Source organism: Zootoca vivipara, chromosome 4, assembly GCF_965207765.1.
Source record: "Zootoca vivipara chromosome 4, rZooViv2.hap1.1, whole genome shotgun sequence".
Taxonomy (NCBI): domain Eukaryota; kingdom Metazoa; phylum Chordata; class Lepidosauria; order Squamata; family Lacertidae; genus Zootoca; species Zootoca vivipara.
The window spans coordinates 26,537,540-26,557,782 of record NC_142587.1 but is presented as its reverse complement, the minus strand read 5'-3'; the positions used below and the strand labels follow the sequence as shown (position 1 = coordinate 26,557,782).

At 45.7% G+C, this 20,243-nt stretch overlaps 1 protein-coding gene across 2 annotated transcripts in view; it reads left to right on the top strand.

Moving 5' to 3' along the window:
* Window positions 1–6,570: 6,570 nt before the first annotated feature.
* The window catches only part of SH3RF3 (SH3 domain containing ring finger 3), a 211,195-nt gene continuing 197,522 nt past the window's right edge, over window positions 6,571–20,243 (top strand). Inside the window, exon 1 of one of the 2 annotated variants that reach the window (XM_035114298.3) lies at window positions 6,571–8,635. In XM_035114298.3, coding sequence (XP_034970189.3) covers window positions 7,952–8,635 — 684 coding nt within the window. In that variant the 5' untranslated portion in view covers window positions 6,571–7,951. The remainder of the gene's footprint in view (window positions 8,636–20,243) is intronic. The other variant, XM_060273399.2, reaches the window with a different exon arrangement.

Below are 20,243 nucleotides of genomic sequence, written 5' to 3'. Positions count from 1 at the left end.
CGTTTCTTTGTCCCTGAAGGCTTCTTTGCCTGAAGGAATCTGGGGGTGCGGGTGTCGACTATTTCCAAGGCCCCCCGTGAACAATCACATCTTACTTTGTGTGAATTTGAACTGTACCAGCATGCTTACAGCATGTATGGGTGCATATCGCTGTTTTCAGGGCTGCTACACATAATGTGAAAAAGAGATGCTTGTCACATTTACTTACCATAATCAGGATGTTTTTTCTTGTACATTAAAACGTTTATGGCTGGAGCAGCCAACAGGGTTGGACTCCAGCTTCCATCATCCCTGATTATTTACCATGCTGGATGGAGCTGATGGGAGCTGGAGTCCAGCAACATATTGGAGGGCACCATGTTGACTATTCCTGATTTATGGTCTTAATTGGGCTGGGGCGGGGGAGAAACTGCAAAACTTGTTTATTACATCATGCAACCCCTCCTCTACGTTGAGGGGGAAACTAACAGAAAGTGGAAGGGTACAGGCATGAACGAGTCATGTCCATTTTGAAGATGAAAATGCCCTTCATTTTCTCTTTGGCATGAAACGTATTTCTTGTTTTCCATTATAACCCCTGCTCCGGAAAACTGCTGCTACTGGACAAGCTGCCTTGCACCTGCAATAACACAGGACGCAAGAGGAAAAGCCTCGCTCAGATCTGCAACATTGAAGAGGATCAGATATGCCTCTCTTGTTGTTAGTTTTCATTGCTAACGAGCTGGCACAAAGAAGCAGTGGGAACGTTTACTTTAAAAGTACATTCCATATTAGTTTGTAGTGGAGCAAAAAAAAGGGGGGGAGCAGTATCATAACTTGGTTAAAAGGTGGGGAGGGGAATCCTGGTTCCAAGGAGTGTTTGCTGAATTCTGCTCACTGAAGATAGTAAAGTTTTTTTCTTGGTTTTAAGGCTTGGTGGGCCAAATATATGCTTGTTCACTTGCCAACACTCCCCCCCCCCACACACACCATAAGGTTGGCAATAAAATCCATGGAGTAGATTGTATTAACCAGTCCTTGGCAAAGGACTATTTCATCATTAACACTAACACTGTATGTTATCTCCAAAATGCCTACTTCAATATTAGTTCTGGGCTGGATCTACACTAATTTTAAAAAGCACTTAAAAAAAGTAGTTATATAGCTCTCAAGGCAATTTTCCATTGACAGCTGTACAGCACCCCCTGGTGTCATATTTTTATAACACACTAGTTGACCCTCCCACGTGTTGCTGTCGGTTATCCCTGTGGCTGCCCCCACCCTGTGATGATCCATGACGTGTTGCTGTGCCTGACTCAGCGTCATAGCTGTCAAGTTCTCCCTTTTTTTAAGGGAAATTCCCTTATGCTGAATAGGCTTCCTCGCAAGAAAAGGGAAAACTTGACAGCTATGCTCAGGGTCAATGTTTCCCAGGAAAGGGGGAGGATGTGTCCATTTCCCTCGGACTATGTGTGCCCCCTCCCGTGGTTGTGTCTCATCCCTGTGTTTACTCCCATCCTGTAGAGACCCATGAGGCCTAGTCTGTAAAGTGGAGCCGAGGCCTAGTCTTTAGGCTGTAAAGTAGAGGCGAGGCCTAGTCTGTGAAGTAGAGGCGAGGCCTAGTCTGTAGGCTGTAAAGTAGAGCCAAGGCCTGTTTGTAAAGTAGAGAAGAGCCCTAGTTTTTAGGCTTTAAAGTAGAGGTGAGGTCTAGTCTGTTGGCCTCGGCTTGGGCTAGTATTTAAATGCGAGCCGAGGCCTCCGCCCTGTATCTCCATTCCTTGGCCCCGGCCTGACTCTGTGGGTTGTCTGGTAATGGCCGCCTTGGTGGTTTCAGTTGCTTGGTTGATGACATCATTATTTGGCGCTGCCCTTCAGAGCTTTTGCTGGTGACAGTGTGCGATCTGCCTTTCTATTGGATGCTGCTGGAGTCTTCAGAGCTTCTGCTGGTGATGTATAATTTGCTCGCCACTTTTTGCGTTTAATCATTATTTTAGGTGTGAAAGGTGTGGTTTTTTGATAATTTTTTAATGCTAGATCCCTCCCTGATGGGCAAGGTACGCTTTGTCCTAATTTGATGCAATTCGGTTCAGCGGTTACGGTGCAAGGCTGGGACATCCACACACGCAGTGGGAACATTTATATATATATATATATAGATTTATAACGTTGGAACTCACCAGTCCCTGGTGCTGTGATTGCTGGGACCGTTCTGAATTCTTAAAATTCTTACATTCACTTAGTCACAAATTTGAAATGAAAGGCGGTCTTTGAAATGAAATGAAAGGCGGTCAACTCAGATTGAGGCATCATTTTACATTTAGTAAATGGGAAGGGCAATCTTTAGCCCAGTTGGTAGGTAACACGCTTCCATTTTATGTTCACTGTGAAGTCATCTAAGGTGAAGAGCAAGTGCTATTCCTTGCCCTTCCTACTTTGTTATTGGACTTGGTTGTTTGTGGAAGGCACACTTTCACCAAAATCCCACATCACCAGAGTCCCTCCCTGCTCTTGTGCATCCATAGTTCTAAAGATACGGGAGCAGAGTAATGTTTTTGCATGTCGTGGATATTCAGATTTGCTATGCTCCCTTCCTGGGGTTTAGACAACCTGGATGCTCTGCTGAGATTGGATAGCTGGGACCCTAACCTCAAGTATACCTGAGTGGCACAAAGTTTAGGGCAACTGTCATGAGCTCTGCATTGATCTGCATGACATTTTGTTTTGACAGCTCTTTTTGTGGGCAAAATTTTACCTGTGTGGGGACCTAGCCCTGTGACAGGATGGCATGCTAGCTAAATTAATTAATCATTTGCTGTTTCCCTACCATTTCCACTTACATGCTTGTTTCCCTGTTTACTGTGTTTCTCCTAAAATAAGACACGTCTTATATTTATTTTTCTTGCAAAAAAAAACACCACGGCTTATTTTCAGGGGATGTCTTTTTTATTATTATTTATTATTATTATTATTAAGCTCTGTCGGGGCTCGGCACAGCGCGCCGCTGGCTTTGCCGGCTCCCGCTCTGTCGGGGCTTGGCAGGGCGCGCGCGCTACTGCTTTTGCCGGCTCCCGCTCAGTCCAGTCGGCAGGGCTCAGCAGTTCAGGGGTCCGCAGGGCGCGCACGCCGCTGGCTTTGCCGGCTCCCGCTCTGTCAGGGCTTGGCAGGGCGCGCGCGCTACTGCTTTTGCCGGCTCAGGGGTTGGCAGGACGCGCGCGCCGCTGGCTTTGCCGGCTCCCGCTCTGTCGGGGCTTGGCAGGGCGCGCACGCTACTGCTTTTGCCGGCTGCCGCTCAGTTCAGTCAGCAGGGCTCGGCAGTTCAGGGCTCGGCAGGGCGCGCACGCTGCTGCCTTTGCCGGCTCCCGCTGGGTCAGGGCTCAGCAAAGCGCACACTGCTGCCCTTGCCGGTCCCGCTGGGTCAGGGCTTGGCGCGGCGCGAGCTGCGGATCGCGCAGGGTCCTGCTGGGTCGAGGCTCTGCGCGGCGCGTGCTGCAGCTTCTCCCGGCTCCCGGTCCGTCTGTGCTCCATGTGGCGCACGTTGCGCATCCGCTTCCTGACAGGAAAGGCATCTCCCTTTTCCTGTTCCTTACGGAAGCGCCATCCAGACCTGCTCCAGCACGGTAGGGTACCAGTACCCCAACACGTCTTATTTTGGGGGGATGTCTTATATTTTTTTGCCTTTAAAAAATCATGCCATGTCTTATTTTTTAGGCCCGTCTTATTTTGGGAGAAACACGGTATGTAATCGGTTATGATGGCATCCTATATATCTGGCTCTAGAGGACGTCTAATGTCACATAATCAGGACTCCTATCTGTGCAAAAGAACTTTCTGTTCCTCTCCTCCATGCTTCCCAAATGCTTTGCAGCAGATCGGTGGGGTGGGGTGGGGAGGGCATGGGGATATTATAGGGGGGGGGGAGAAGAGCTGTCTGAGCAAACAGTGAACCCTGTTGAATGTTGCTATGATACAATCATATATTCATTCTGCTAGTATAACGTAGGTCACTATGTTGCCCTTCTGCAGTCAGTGTGACTCAATGATAGGATAGGACAGTGGTTCCCAACAGGTGGTCCGCGGACCCCCAGGGGTCCGCGAGCTATGCCAGAGGGGTCCGCAAGATGCTATTAGAATAAAAAATATATTAAATATATTTCGAATGATAACAGATTTTTTGTTTTGGCCGCTTCCTGCATGAGCAGAGTCTAGTGCAAAACTAGAATTAGATAGAGGCAGTAGTTCTGCTGTATGCCGTTAGGTGGCGCTTTACAAACACTACTGTTTTGCAAAGAGACAGTGCGCACATTCTACTAACGCTCACCTCCCCAAGATGCTTTGCGCGCGTCGGCTTCATTTGTGCGCTACTGCGCAGGTACCCTGTCTTCTCCATTCCCCTCCCTCCTCCCTGGCGTGCGCTGCCTCTTTGCAAAACTCTTAATTTGGCTCTCACTTTTTAATTTTAGGATTAGGAATTAATGGGGGTCCTTGTCACAATAGCGGCTCGATGAGGGGTCCTCGAGAAAATTTTGTTGGGAACCCCTGGGATAGGACAAGACTCTTCATTAACAGCAGAACTGGGCTCTAGTAACTTTGACAACCTTTAATATTTGCATCTTTGAGGGAAATGAACTGAAATGCAAGTACTGTAAAAGAGTTCTCACATTTTGTTACACTCATCTCTAGTGCTCTAATCTCCCTCCCCTTTTGGAAATGTGTATTATCCTTATATGTTCCTCCAGAGCTTTTGTTCCAGAGATTGACAGTTTTACTGAGATTGCACCTAAGACCTTGATACTTGTCTTTCACATTTCTCTGTACATCGGTATTATTTATAGTTTATCTTATTGGATAGTTTGGCCTCTTTCTGCAAGGACATTGCTGAACACCAGTCAGCAACAAAGGATCATCTGACTGTTAAAAAAGCAGCCCCGGTGCTAGCTGGATCCCATACCTGAAGGCAGTGAAATCTACTCCAGCGAATGTGGTTTGAGGAGCAGAGAGTTTCATGTTCCTTCAGCTCTGTGCTTAATTGTCATCTCAGAAACAATATCTTACTGTGATTACCATTACACTGCATGCCAAGGAGGGGGCTTATCGATATTAAATGAGAGACAAGCAGACAATGTGACTGTGTGTGGGCCCATTATTGCACGCAGACGTCGTTAGTGTATGATTTATTAAGAGTGCTACTCAAGGGAGGAGTAGAAGGGTGACTAAAAACCACCAAATGTTTTCTGTGCACCGGAAGATTGGATGACATAAAGCAGTGATTTGCAAGAAGATAAAGATCTGAAAAGGGACGCAGGTGGCACTGTGGGTTAAACCACAGAACCTAGGGCTTGCCGATCAGAAGGTCGGCGGTTCGACTCCCCGCGACAGGGTGAGCTCCCGTTGCTCGGTCCCAGCTCCTGCCAACCCAGCAGTTTGAAAGCACGTCAAAGTGCAAGTAGATTAATAGGTACCGCTACAGCGGGAAGGTAAGCAGCGTTTCCGTGTGCTGCTCTGGTTTGCCAGAAGCGGCTTAGTCATGCTGGCCACATGACCTGGAAGCTGTACGCCGGCTCCCTCAGCCAATAATGTGAGATGAGCACCGCAACCCCAGAGTCGGTCACGACTGGACCTAATGGTCAGGGGTCCCTTTACCTTTACCTTAAAGATCTGAAAATGTGGTTCTGGAATATCCTCTATTCTGATAATATTTTTGCTACTAAATAAATTATGGGTTTTGAGAGAGGGCTGTCCCCATGTGTCCTTTATCCACCTTCCCTGCTTCCTTTTTGCATACAAAAAGGTCTTCATCTTTCCCCCTGAACTCCTGGCAGTGATAACAAACTCTGGGTCACACCAACCTTTCCAGACAAGATGGTGTGGGTGGTGTTAGAATGAAACACACCGCTCGGACAAGTCCAATAGATTCCAAGTCTGGTTCTTGTTAATAGTATGTAAAATAAACATGAGAATATTGAAATGCATCAAACTGTGTTTTGCTGCCGTTTTTCTTGGCAGAAGGACTTGTGTGCTAAACAAGAATAGGATTTAAAAGTGGAGCTATACAAATATTTTAATAAAAGAGCTAAATGAACATGGACTGTATTTATATAGTCCGCAGCACTAAATGTTACTATTCTGTGAATATATCAGCATTGGATTATTATTATTATTATTTTTAAATACATTGCAGAAATATTTCAGTCAGATTTCAAGACTTCTCAAACGTAATTACTTTGCAGGCCAAGGCCAGTGTTTTTGCATTCACTGGATCGTATGTATGTCACTGAAGATTGCAAGGATATGAAACATCACAGTCTGTTTAGCTGAAGCCAGCTAATTAGGTGGATATCAGCATTAATTTTTAATAAATAATACTGCAAGGATGGTTAGCAGTATCAGGCAGTTCGCTAAGGAATGGGAGGGGGGAGAAGGGAAATATTCTTCCATCAGCAACAACACCAAATGCTATTTACGCAGAGCTCCACCAGGGGGAGGCCCACTGAAAGGAATATGTTTTCCTTGTCCGATCTGAACAAACTTCTGCAAACTTCCCCATCTTCTCAAATTGCTTCAGGGGTACGTATTTCCGTTGCTCTGACGCTTGGCCTGAGACCGGGCTTGAAGAGGGGGGGGGAGCACCTCCTCCTCCTCCCCACACTCCGAATCACGATGACCGAGGGAACATGATGCAGTGGCGCAGCACTGTAGTAACTACTACACGAAGTTGGAATTTTACAGCTTGGCATCTGCCGGGCTTCCTCCGGATCGGATTCCTGAGAAACCTCCTGCGGGAGCTGAAGGCGTTTGAGAGCGGCTGCTGCCGGGACCCAGCAGAGAGCAGTAGTTGGCTTGCGCTGCGTCTTCCTAGACGAGAGACGTTTCTGGTGGTGCCGGAACCCCTTTGCGCCGCCGCCGCAGCAGACTTTTCTCCAGGAGCCGCTTAGCTGATTCACACCGCTCACAACCTCCTTCAATTAGCAGCAGAAGCAGCAGCATCCCTTGGGGGATAATAGCACCACCGGCCATCGGAGGAGGAGGAGAGGGCGGGGACTGAGCGGCTGCCCTGCTGCTGGCGAGTGTTACCAACAGGCCAGCTGCAGCAGCAGCAGGCGCCCAGGATCTCTCAACAATGCAGGGCAGGAAGCCCTCGGATCTCGGAGCAGCAGCCGGGGAACGCGCCCGCTGCTTTTGATCCTCACGTTCGAGTCGGATCCAACTCGGAACTCGTCTCCACGGCGATCGCGCTCGGAAACGAGAGGAGCTGGAAGTTGGCAGGGGATCCGGAGAAGGGGCTCTGCCGTGCGCGCGCGCGCGCGGGTTGGTGGTTGCCTCCCTCTGTTTCCTCCCAAGGCTGATCTTGCTCGCCTCCCCTTGCTGTCACTCGGGATATTTGGGCAAGAGGCGAGCCCGCGAGGAGGAGTGATGGAGGCCGCCGCTGCCATCGGGTTGCGATGATGGGAGAGCGACGGAGGTCGAGCTCGGCTGCAAGGGAGACGGCGAGAAGGGGCGGCGGGACGGGGGCAGCGCACCAAGCCTTGAAGGAGCAGAGAGCAGCTTTTCTCCGGAGCCCTTGCGGGCCAGCACTTCGCCCTGAGGAGCAGAGCCCAGACAGCGCCTCTTCATCCGGCTTCTGACCCAGCCTGGAAGGGAGAGAAGCGGGAGCCCTGAAGGGAGCAGGTGCCCCGCGAGAAGGTGGGGGGACAGGGAGCCCCCGTCGCCTGTAAATTGGGGGCGACAGAGGACGGAGCCGGCGACGGCGAAGGAGCAGCGCTTGACTCCCCTGGAATTATTATCACTACCACCCTGCTTGGAGAGGGGTCAGAAAATAGGTCTCCCAGTCCCCGCCCTCTGGTCCTTCTGACAGCACCCCCCTCCCCCCCGGGCGGGCTGGGCTTTGGGCTCACTGCCGGCCCGCTTCTTCCTCCTCCCCAGCTGCCATGTGTTGTGGCTGCCGCCTGTCGCGCGGCCTCCGCTGCTGGTCTCCATGCTCCTAGGGGCGTCCTGGCTGTGCTCCTCCAAGGCCGCCGCCGCCGCCGCCGCCGAGAAGCGGGCTGCCGAGGAGAGGCGGAGGCGGCGCGCTGCTGGAGGAGGTGGCGGTGGTGGCGGCGGCATTAACGGCGAGGGGCCACCATCCGCCGCCGCCGCCTCCGCCTCCGGAGGGACCATGGACGAGTCTTCGCTGCTGGACTTGCTGGAGTGCTCCGTGTGCCTGGAGCGCCTGGACACGACGGCCAAGGTGCTCCCGTGCCAGCACACTTTCTGCCGCCGCTGCCTCGAGAGCATCGTCAGCTCCCGCCACGAGCTGCGCTGCCCCGAGTGCCGCATCCTGGTGGGCTGCGGGGTCGACGAGCTGCCCGCCAATATCCTCCTCGTCCGCTTGCTGGACGGCATCCGGCAGAGACCCCGCGCCGCCGCCGCTGGCAACGGAGCCCCAGGGAGCCCCACAGCCCCGGGCAACGCGGCTGCTCCCAGTGCGGGCAACCCCGCAGCAGCAGCAGGAGGGGGAAACAACCCTGTTCCCGCCACTAACCCCAGCTGTCACCCCGTGGTGGCGGCGGCTACAGCAGCCTCCCCAGGCTCCCCTAGCAGTGCCGCCGCTGCAGCCGCAGCCTCAGCCGCCGCCAGCCTGAGAGAACTGGCCGCCGCTAGCCGGAGCGCCCTGCTGAAGGTAAGCCTTTCCTTTCCCTCTTCCCGCCTTTTTTGTTCTTAGGTCTCCGCCCCGCGCCAGCCAACAAGCTGCCTGTTCACACGTGGCTCACCCTTCCAGTTGTGCTTATACAGTATATTCACATATATATGAACACAACCACTTGAATGGCAATTCCTTTCAACTGGGGGGGGGGGCTCAAATATTTTATGGGGGGGGGGCACAAGGGACCTCGGCCCCTAGAAGTTAGCTCCTATGGCTTATATATATACTGCTCCTTAGTTCCACACCTTTCGTTCAGGACGTTGATGTGTCCTTACTAGCGATAACAACACAACAATGGCACTGCTGGCAGCAGTACATGTTGGGCTGCCCCCTTTGGCTTAGCTGGAAACCAAGGTCTAGTATGTTGGTTAGCTAGCACTCCTCTTGAACTTTGAACATCTGGGGATGAATGACTTTTAAGAGGCACCAGGGGTGCCAACTTGACTAAAATATTGGGGTGGGGCAGGAAAGCTCTGCCCCTCATAATCGATCACATGATGCGGCACATGCACACCCTTGAACTCTGAGGTGGGTGGCCCCCTCAAATATTTTATTGGAGGGCTGAAGGGACCTGGGCCCCTAGAAGTTGGCTCCTCTGAGAAGTGCTAAGTTTTTGCAAGGGCATTTGTGGCATGGCAGGCCTAGGTTGTAGGGGAAATATGATGTCCCGAAATTCCTTACCACTACTAGGCAAAAAGGGCAAGCGGATGCACTGAGAGACTCTGGCTCTGGTTGCTTTCAAGAGTTGCCATTGCCACTTGAAGAAGCTAGCATGTCTTGGTCCTAATAAAGATACTGTTTGGCTGCCTTGTTGGATTTTGTGTGCAGCTGTTTCTTTTTAAGCAGGACCTACATTTCTTACGACATGGAGCTGCAGAGCCAAGACAAGCTGCACCTGACAAAATTCTTTTCTGCACAGTTATGATATATATAGCAGCCTTGCCCTATCTTATATCTGTGCCACTTCATCCGACTTGTACGTTGCCTAGTTATGGATGCTTTGTTCAAATCGTGCATTAGTTACCAATGGCCTTTTTCAAATAGCAGAGGGCATGCCTGCACGCTGCTCTGCCAGTGATATAGCAAAATAGCATTGTTATCAGAATTTGCATCACATACCCAGGCGGGTGCTCTTTCAAAATTTACTGCCTTTCTCCCATATTCCTTTTTCTTTTGCTCTAGTGCGCATGCAGTTCTGTGGACTAGCCCTGAGGGAACGTTGTGCCTTTGTTGCAATATGCTATACTGAGATATTCCTCAGGTTTCTATTAAGATGGGTGGCCAAAGCCCACATTAATTAGTATTTGTGTAGAAGTGGATGCTGCAAGAATGTGGCACCGTTTCCAGTGTGTTAACTTCAGAGGAGGCAAGCGCTCTCCTTAAGAATGATTAAAGGCAGGTGTTTATCTTGTGCATCACTTGTCTCTCAAAATGAGGGTGGCCAAAACAAGTTCATGTTACTCTCCTGCTCTTTTAAAATAAAAATCAGGGTGCCGAAATTCAGGATGTTGAGTGATGGCTTTATACTTTGTCAATGGATGGACAAAACTGTACCTCTGTTGTAGAGCATGTGCTTTGCATCTAGAAGCTTCAGTCGCTGACCCCGCTGCTTGAAAGGATCAGGTAGCACAGTCTGCAGGCAATGCACAAAAAGACAGCAGGTACACACGGGGGAAGCCTTTTTTTCTGTCCAAGACCCTGGAGCACTCTGCCAATCAGAGTAGACAATACCTGGTGGGATAGACAAATGGTCTAGTCTTCAGCTTCCTATGTTGCTGTGAAGCAACAATACAACTGCGACATCATTTGCCAGACTCCGCACAGGTCGACTTAACTTTCTTCCTTCACCGAGTTGGGTTGCATGTTAACTCGCACAAACTGACATAACCATACCATACCACATTGTGTAGAATGCACAGACAATCACTGCAAATCGAAAGATGAAGGGTATTGGGTGTACATGGGTAGATGAAAAGAGCTGCTACTGAAGGAATACTTGAACATACTGGCTAAAAGTGCACATTTCGAAGAAGTTTGTTTTCCTATCTTGTTATGTGTGCATATATACATATGTACTGTAATTTTTTTTATCATCCACATTGTAAAAATAACATTGTAAAGAGCTTTAAAAAATATTAATAATGAAAGTTTTGCAGAAAGCTCTGTGTGATGCTGTGCATACATCCTTGCCTGACCAACCCATGCTTTGTTTGATGGAACAACTTGCCTGGCTTTTAAAGTCACTGCTTGGCTGCCATGATTGATGGTTGCATTTTAATTCCCTTGCTTGGGATAATGAGTGCATGAGCACAAAAGGTTCCATGGAACTGTTTGTTTAGCCTTTGGAATGACCTCACAGCTTTATCTTTGAAATTGATGCAGTTCCCAATCCTTGCAAGGTTCATTACACTGAAAGAAATCTGAACTAATCTGGTGTGTTTTTTTAAAAGCAGAAATCAGCAGGCGATAGTAATCTCCCTTACAGCTGCTTTAATACAGCTGGTTAGCAACCTTTCCTGAAAACTAGATGGAGCATCTCTGTATGTATTAAGCAACACAAAAATACAAAGATAACTTGACAGCAGAAGGCAATTATTTGCCAATTCATAGCCTTTATCTTGGCCAGTATTTCAAAATAGTCCCCCCCTTCTGTATAATTTGCAGAAAATTAATAATGATTGCTCTTCTTAAAGATGGAATTAAGAAAGCTCATTCACTTATTTGACAGAAAAATGAACAGGAGTTGTAGGTGTTGCACTATGACACTTAATTGAAGTCCAAGTCCAAATGGTTTTGACCCTTAACTATCTTTGCCATTTGTTGACCTTGGAATTCCTACCATTCCCACCTGTCCTTAGGAGTCATAGCTGCCAAGTTATCCCTTTTTTAAAGGGATTTTCCCTTATGCTGAATAGGCTTCCTGGCGAGAAAAGGGAAAACTTGGCAGCTATGTTAGGAGTATTTGGGTGTAGAAACAGTTAAAAAGGTGAGAAGAAGGCGGTTAGCCACTGGAGGGTTTTATATCACATCCAATCAGCATTTGTTATGGATGTTTAAGTTGGGAGTCTCAGAGCAGGAAGCTGTACGAAATGCCCTTCATGCTGCCCTGTAGTTCAATGCATCTAGGAAAAGCAAGGAAATGACTCCTAACTACAAGACAAACTTTCTAAACTAGCACAGTGCATTACTGGGAATATTGGGAATATTTGCCAGCCATCTGCTGTACAGATGACAGCTATAGGCAAGCCTTTTCTTTTCTTTTGCATTTTGCTTCTTTCAGGTTGGGGGTTGGGCTCATGCACTTCTGTCATTCTTTGTTCGTCTTAGAGCTTAGAGCAAAATCATATATTTATCATTGATGTAGTTAAGAAAATCCTGATTCTTATCACTGAGATTTGCAGTTGATGAATAAAAATAGTTTTGCGTTTCTTAACGATTTGTCGTTTTGCTTGGACTACTAATATTGCAGGTTTTTTAAAAAGAACATCAAACCATTCAAATATTCTTTTTTATCTTTTGACAAATCTTTGTACAGTACTTGCTGAAGCAATAACTTTCCATACTTAGCCAAGACCACCATAACAGGCCTTCCTTTCTACCTGATAATGTGTGTATTTGCTTCAACATTTTCTAAGTACTGTACCTTGAAATGTTTGATGGACTTGTTTAGCATTCATCTGATGAAATACGTTAAAAGAAGCAGAAGCAGCCCTGGACTTTTATTATTTATTTTCATTAAAGGGATCACTGGGTAATGGAGACGTGTGCTTGGAAGATGTGTAACACATTAAGCCGTTAGATCTGCAAGAAGAGCATTCTTACATTGCTAACTTTCTTTCCATTGTGTCTTGCACCCCCACCCCCACCCCCGCCATATTGCTCTAGTTTACTGAACATTCAGATATTTCTTTGATCTTTGTGTGGGAGATGAAAGACTTCCTTCATCATATACCTGCAGTGCCATGCAAAGGTGCGTGCTGCTATTCCTATGTGTTGTTTTAGCAGTTCTTTGAACCCCAGCATTTATTCTTATTTCAGCTTTCATCTCACTTCAGCCATGAACTCACAAAATGGCGTTAAGCAAGCCAATATCTCTCAGGCTCAGTTTCCCATCTGCAGTATATGGGGGCTGACCTACCTATAAGACTCTTACAAGGATCATTGAGAGGACAGGTATCAACAGGTCTGTTTTTCCTTCTCCCAAAACAATATGGCGACCCATGAAACAAAATGCAGCCTGGCAAATATGCAGTATGACCTGCCACCTGTTTGATAGCCCCTCTCCTTTTTTTGTAATCACAAGAACAGAAAAGTGATCAAAACCACGCATATCACAAGAACAGAAAAGTGATCAAAATGTATGGTGAGCTATATGTAAGTGATGAGAGGTTTCATCTTAGTTGGCCACAAATTCCAGAGGCTTCTCGTAAGAGGATGTGATAGCAAACCTGCATATTCTACTGCTTTTGGTGCCAGGGTGCTAATATTTAGGAATACCAGCTTACTACATGTTCTTAAGATGGGGGCTCTACATGCTTGTGGGCAGATTGATATAATGTTAATTAATATCAGATTCAAGTGCAGTCCCACAGGGCAAACTTTTCATTTCTCCGCTTTATCGTGATTTGACAGGTAATTTCTAGAGTTGCTCTGGCTGTGGCTGACTTTCCAACAGATCATGCTAGACAAGATGTTTTGAGTTGTAAAGGAAGAGTTCCAAGAGTGTGCAGGTGAGATGAATCTAAGAGGCTCTGGTAAATCGTGTGAGACTTATCCCACAATCCATTTAGTCCATTGATCAGTACTGTCAATTTCAGTCACGATAGAGAAACCTATGTGATGATTCTGTGTGCTATTTAGATCAAGGCACAAGAGAAGTGGAAGGCTGCTTATAGGGGGAGTGTCTCTATTTAGTCATTTGTTATTTTTTTAAAGAAAGTTCATTTTAACGTTATCTGGTACATGTTATCCAGGGATTGCTGGCAGACTAAGAGTATTCAGCTCCCAACCAGGTTGCAGCTGATTTTGTATGTGTGAGACTGATATATTTATTGTTCATTGTTTGTTTACACCATAAATGTGTACTGTACTCCGCAGAATAACAATAAGAAGAAAGGGGCTCAATAATTTTACATTTGCAGCACCTTAGAGAGTGACTATAATCAAAAAACAATTTCATATTTTCTTTTATCTTACCCCCCCTTTCCATTGAGTAATTGTTTCTCTCCTGCTGCTGCACCCTACCCTTCTATCTATCAAATCATAACCACAATATTATAATCTAATTACTTCTGTTGTGCCACTTCCATTTTTTAAAATTCCATTACTGATTAGGTAATATTTTTGTTCATATAATCTTTTCCTTCTCATGCATGCAGTAGCCCAGGCACCCCCAAACTTCGGCCCTCCAGATGTTTTGGACTACAATTCCCATCTTCCCTGACTACTAGTCCTGTTAGCTAGCGATCATGGGAGTTGTAGGCCAAAACATCTGGAGGGCCGCAGTTTGGGGATGCCTGCAGTAACCCCTTAGGACTGCCTTCATGCCATCCCATAACACGTGTGTGTGTGTGTGTGTGTGTGTGTGTGTGTGTGTGGCACTATCATTCTTTCTAAAATAGTATTGTAGTGATTTCTGAAGGAGTTCCTGGAACCACGTCAGTTTTGTTCCTGGAACCACGTCAGTTTGCTTTTCGGACCATGTACTCCCCAGAGGTGTAATTTGTGGGGCATTGAATTGCCTTTTTGAAACCACTTGAAGTGTTAATTATCCCATGGTGATTGGAGATATAGTCGTACCTTGGATCCCGAACACCTTGCAAGTCGAAGGTTTTGGCCCCCCGAACGCTGCAAACCCGGAAGTGAGTGTTCCGGTTTGCAAGTGTTCTTTGGAACCCGAACATCTGATGGGGCTTCTGTGACTTCCGATTGGAAACCACACTTCGGTTTCCGAACGTTTTGGAAGTCGAACAGACTTTCAAAACAGATTCTGTTTGACTTCCAAGGTACGACTGTACGTACTGTACTTATGCTGCCATTTAGCTCCTCGGCTAGCTATGCCCCTCCCCCAATAGATTCCATTGCCTGTTGCAAAGTGCCTATAGCTAGTTTCAGCTGGTGTATCATAGGGATAGCTTGGTCATTATTGGTCTTGAAGACAGAGGTCAGAACCTTTTTATTTTTTCAAAACACTGGCATTTCCCTGGTCTCTTGACCCGAGTCTCCTGCTTATGTATATTTAAAAAATTTAATGGGATTTTTAAAACTGTGTGTTGTAATAAATTTGTGCATTTGGTTTTTATATTCTGTAAACTACTTAGAGGTCTGTTTGGCATTTAGCCATATAGAAATTTAATAATATAATAACAATAACGATGAAAGGAATAATGATGGTTGCAGATGGGAAAGACAGTTCACATTCTTCCACTGCTATGACTGCCTTTTACATTTTCTGTCTTTTGGCGCTGTAACACATTTGTTATCATGGACCTCAACAATGCTAACCCTTGGAAGAGAAGCTATTGCTTTCCCTTCTCTCTGCTGAAATATGATAAGGTTTCCAGAAGAAGCTGGGAGCAACTGCGGCAGCAGAAGCAGCTGTAGCAGGAGCAATTGGTTCCAAAGGGAGCATGCCATGGAGCAAGGATTATCCCCAGAACTGGTGACTTTTCCAAGTTTGACTGGGAATGGGTCTGCAGTTGCCAAGGTGGTTTAGAAGATTTACAAGCCAATGCTGGCAATAAATTATTGTGATCATTTTCTCTCTCTGTAGATAGCTGATATGGCTTTGCTCATGTTCTACCTTCTGTGAAGAAAATTATGGGCTATGAAATGGACAAGCAGCAACTAGCTGGAAAATACTTCTGCATCATTATGCAGAAAGAACAATGGTGGCAGCCTTAGGCAACACTATTCTGTGTTTAGGTTTATAGTGGAGAGGTTGTTGATAATTCAGGAGGAAGCTGAATTGGTAGAGATCAGTTTGGCATCAAGGTTGTTGTTGTTTGAATGGGGGGAGGTTTGATGTGATAATGTTCTCAGCAATTTGTCTAAAGCTTTCCCTGTTGATAACGACCTGGACCTATATAATAAGTAGCCAAATATTTTGTTTTCATAAACACATTTCTCTGCCTATCTGCTTGCTCTTTATTATAGTTGAAACTCTTTAACTGCTGGCCTTCCCCCTGCCGATTGGAACATGCAGATAAAAGAGCAATAATAATAATATGTATCTCAGTACAGTAATGTGAATTGGGAGGAAAAACACATAAGCCAACTGCAGAATAATATCGTGTGTTAAATTGTTTGTAAAAATCATTTATGCACCTGCAAAGTCACTAAAATATCAGACAAAACAATCTCTTAAACTGACTAGCCAACAGACTTCTGTTCTGCTAATTTTGGTGGGAAGATTGTATCTTCTTTGGCAATCACTTGTAGCCGAGTAAGGTTGGTAGTCCAATAGCTTTGTAAACAAGCATTTTTGTTTCCCTGTGAATGTCCCGGTCCTCAAACACTCTGCACTTCAATCGGGAGAAAGCTGCACTCGCAGAGCTCAGGCGATGCTGGATTTCGGCATCAATGTTGGCCCTTGTGGAAAGATAACTGCCTAGGTAGGAGAAGTGATCAGGGGTGGCTAACATGTGGCTCTTCAGATATTGCTAGTCTATAGCTCCAGAATCTCTGCCAATTTGTCATGCTGATTTAGGATGAAAAGAGGGGAGTCCTGCCACAGTCAGATGATTCTGTAAAATATGGTCTGAAAAATCAGGAATAAGCAACATTTGAGCCTTGGTCTCATGTGTCCCGTCCCTCCTCAGCTTCCTTAATGTGTGATGAAGGAGATCAGAAGCTTCCACCTCCTTAATGTGTGATGGAGGAAATTAGAAGCTTCCACTTCCAGCAAACCATATTTTAGCTTGAAATCCTGGTTTGGGGGACACTCTATGGTTTGTGCAAACTATAGTTTGTAGCATTGGGATGAAATGGCAGAAATAGAAGCTTCTAATCTCCTTTACTGATGCGCAGGGAAATAAAATGAAAGGGTGCATGAGTCCAGTCTTTCTGCTACTGTTCCCAGCCTGCATGTGGTTTGGAGGATCATCTGAACTGGGCCTTATTTTAATAGCTTTGCTGGTATATTTACATGGAGGTATACAGTATTTAGTTCTGAGTGAATATTATATTACAGCCACAGACCAATGAAAGTTAATACAAACAGAATAAATTGCATAATAAGATTATGGTTGGATATAACCCCTCAGCTTATTTTGACATACAGTAGTTTGCTGCCCAATCTTTTTGAGGTAATGCACCAATTAATAACAAACTGCAAAGATGGATCATTATTGACATTCACTACATTAGGATTAATCCACAGGTGAATAGTGCAATTCTTCTGGATTCCAGAACCAAGTTCTGATGCTGTTTCAGCATTAGCTACCAACATTGAATCTTTGTGGTCAAAGACACATAAAGGTTTCTAGTAATATAATTCAAGAATTCTTTCTTGTGTATAGCAGATGTAATCAAAGTAGCTTGAAAGCAGAAAATGACCATGAGGTGAATTTTGAGGTGAAAGCTTGAATTTTGGTGCCACTGTCAACCTGCTTAAATGCTTTGCAAGTATGACATCAGCAGGATAAAAAATGTAAGGCAGCATTGATGAGACTTTGGAAAGAAAAGTCCCTTCTGGGTGTATTGTTGATATACATCAACATTTACACACACACCCTCTCCATTCAGGTTGCTCAAAATGCCTTATAGGTGCCCCCTACCCCCGGTGATTTTAGTATGTTATCTCTTCTGGAAATACCTATACAGTGGTGCCTCGGTTTAAGAACAGTCCGGTTTAAGAACGATTTGGTTTACAAACTCCGCAAAACCGGAAACAGTGTCTTGGTTTGAGAACTTTACCTCGGTCTAAGAACGGAATCCGAATAGTGGGAGGGCACCAGCGGCAGGAGGCCTCATTAGGGAACGTGTGCCTCGGTTTAAGAACAGTTTTGGTTTAAGAACAGACTTCCAGAACGGATTAAGTTGGTAAAACGAGGTACCACTGTATTGAAAAATGGTCTCTTTATGTGGAAATAAAGCAAATATGGTTCTTAGGTGGTCTCTCTTCTAGGCAATTTAGAGTGCCAGAACTTCTTAGCATTTTAAGCCTGTCTTCTGGTGTGTGTGTGTGTGTGTGTGAGAGAGAGAGAGAGAGAGAGAGAGAGAGAGTCTAATTAATGGTTTCGTAGCCATTTGCAACTGCAATGTGTGAAATCCATATGAATTTCAAAACACATTGGCAACTCCACAATTTAGCACATTTAACCAGAGCTTTGTGTGATTTAGCATGCTTTATTATCTTCTGCTGGAATCAATGGAATATATTTTTAAAAATGTTTAATTTTGCCAGGATTTTCTTGTTATCTCAAAATTAACCTATTTTGTGTGGAGGGAGTAGGAAGAGGGAGAAACCAAGAGTATACCTGCTTTGTTTTGTCCTCCCATCCCACCCCCATCTCTCTTCCTAGTTAGTTGAATGAATTTGATCTTTATCATATTCATTTTCCCCTTGATGTATAAGCTTCAAAACTGAGATAAGATTGAGATGTAAGATTGAATAAATGCTTGCCTGCTGCCTTCATTACATATATTTAGGCGGCAGGTAGAAATGTTTCTTTTCAACCAAGTCTTCAGCTAATTAAACAATCTATGGCCTTTTAAATGTGTTGGGGGATTTATATATTCCCGGTGATTTTTGACTGAAGGGCGGTATTAATAATAATAATAATAATAATAATAATAATAAATAATTATTTTATTTTATTATTATTATTGGTTCTGCTGTCAAAGCATCCGCAATAAGAATATAAATAGGATTATTATTTTTAAGATTAGGACTCCATTTCTCAATTTGAAGGTGATTTCAAACCCGAGCCATTTGGTTTTTGCGAGCCCTTTGTGGAGCCATATGCGGATACAGCACTGAGGGCCCGATTGGCATCACCTATGCCAAACATAGGGACCCAGGTGGCGCTATGGTTAAACCACTGAGCCTAGGGCTTGCTGATCAGAAGGTCGGCGGTTCGAATCCCTGTGACAGGGTGAGCTCCCGTTGCTCGGTCCCAGCTCCTGCCAACCTAGCAGTTCGAAAGCATGTCAAAATGCAAGTACAGTGGAACCTCGGTTTATGAACAGCTCGGTTTATGAATTTTCGGTTTATGAACACCGTGGACCAATCTGGAATGGATTAATTCATTTTCCATTACTTTCAATGGGAAAGTTTGCTTCAGTTTATGAACGCTTCAGTTTATGAACAGACTTCCGGAACCAATTACACCCATGCTTCAGTTTATGAACGCTTCAGTTTAAGTACTCCGCGGACCCGTCTGGAACGGATTAATCCACTTTCCATTACTTTCAATGGGAAAGTTCACTTCAGTTTATGAATGCTTCAGTTTAAGTACTCTGCGGACCGTCTGGAACGGATTAATCCACTTTTCATTACTTTCAATGGAAAAGTTCACTTCAGTTTATGAACGCTTCAGTTTATGAACAGACTTCCGGAACCAATTGTGTTCATAAACCGAGGTACCACTGTAGATAAATAGGAACCGCTACAGCAGGAAGGTAAACGGCGTTTTCATGTGCTGCTCTGGTTTTCCAGAAGCCGCTTTGTCATGCTGGTCACATGACCTGGAAGTTGTACGCCTGCTCCCTCGGCCAATAATGCGAGATGAGCGCGCAACCAAGTTTCCCAGAGGGAGGTGGAGAAGCAGGGTTGGAGGAAGGAGGAGGTGTGCCCGAGGGGGATAATGAGGAGAGAGCTGTTGAAGTCAGTGTAGACTGGAACGAACAGGGAGGGATATAGAGCCAGGGAGTTCACAGGAGCAACAAGGGTTAATTTCCAGTTCAGAATTGGGGGGGGGGGAGGTTTAAGCCCGCTCTCCCTTGTAGAGAAGAGGAGGGGCGAAAGACTGAGTGGGCGAATTTGCCATTTTCTGGGCTGCTGGAAGGGTAAACACAGACCTCAGCAGAGATCTGAACTGAGTGGCTCTGATGAATGATCATTAGGTGCTAATGACCCATTGTAAATACTGTAAATAAATAGACTATTAAAAACCAGAAGACTCTCATGGTGATTGTGTGAAGAGAGGAAGCCCGTCAGCCCTGACACATTGCTTCATCTATATAGGTTTCACTAATACACACTAGGTCAGTGTTTCTCAACCAGTGTGCCTCCAGATGTTTTGGGACTACAACTCCCATCATCCCTAGCTAGCAAGACCAGTGGTCAGGAATGATGGGAGTTGTAGTCCCAAAACATCTGGAGGCACACTGGTTGAGAAACACTGCACTAGGTCAACCCTTTCATCCTGGTTGAATCATTTTCCTTATTTATATTTAATTCTATAAAATTATCCAACACTAGTTTGCTGGGTAAAATGTAAATATTTGCTGCTATAAAATAGCACCAGGCCAGGTCTGCAGCTTGTTAAACTTAGGTTCGAGAAGGATTTGACTTCATAGAAGTCAGTTTATTACAGCTTTGTTGCATTGTGGATTGTGTTGTAACTCTGTTAAGGATTAG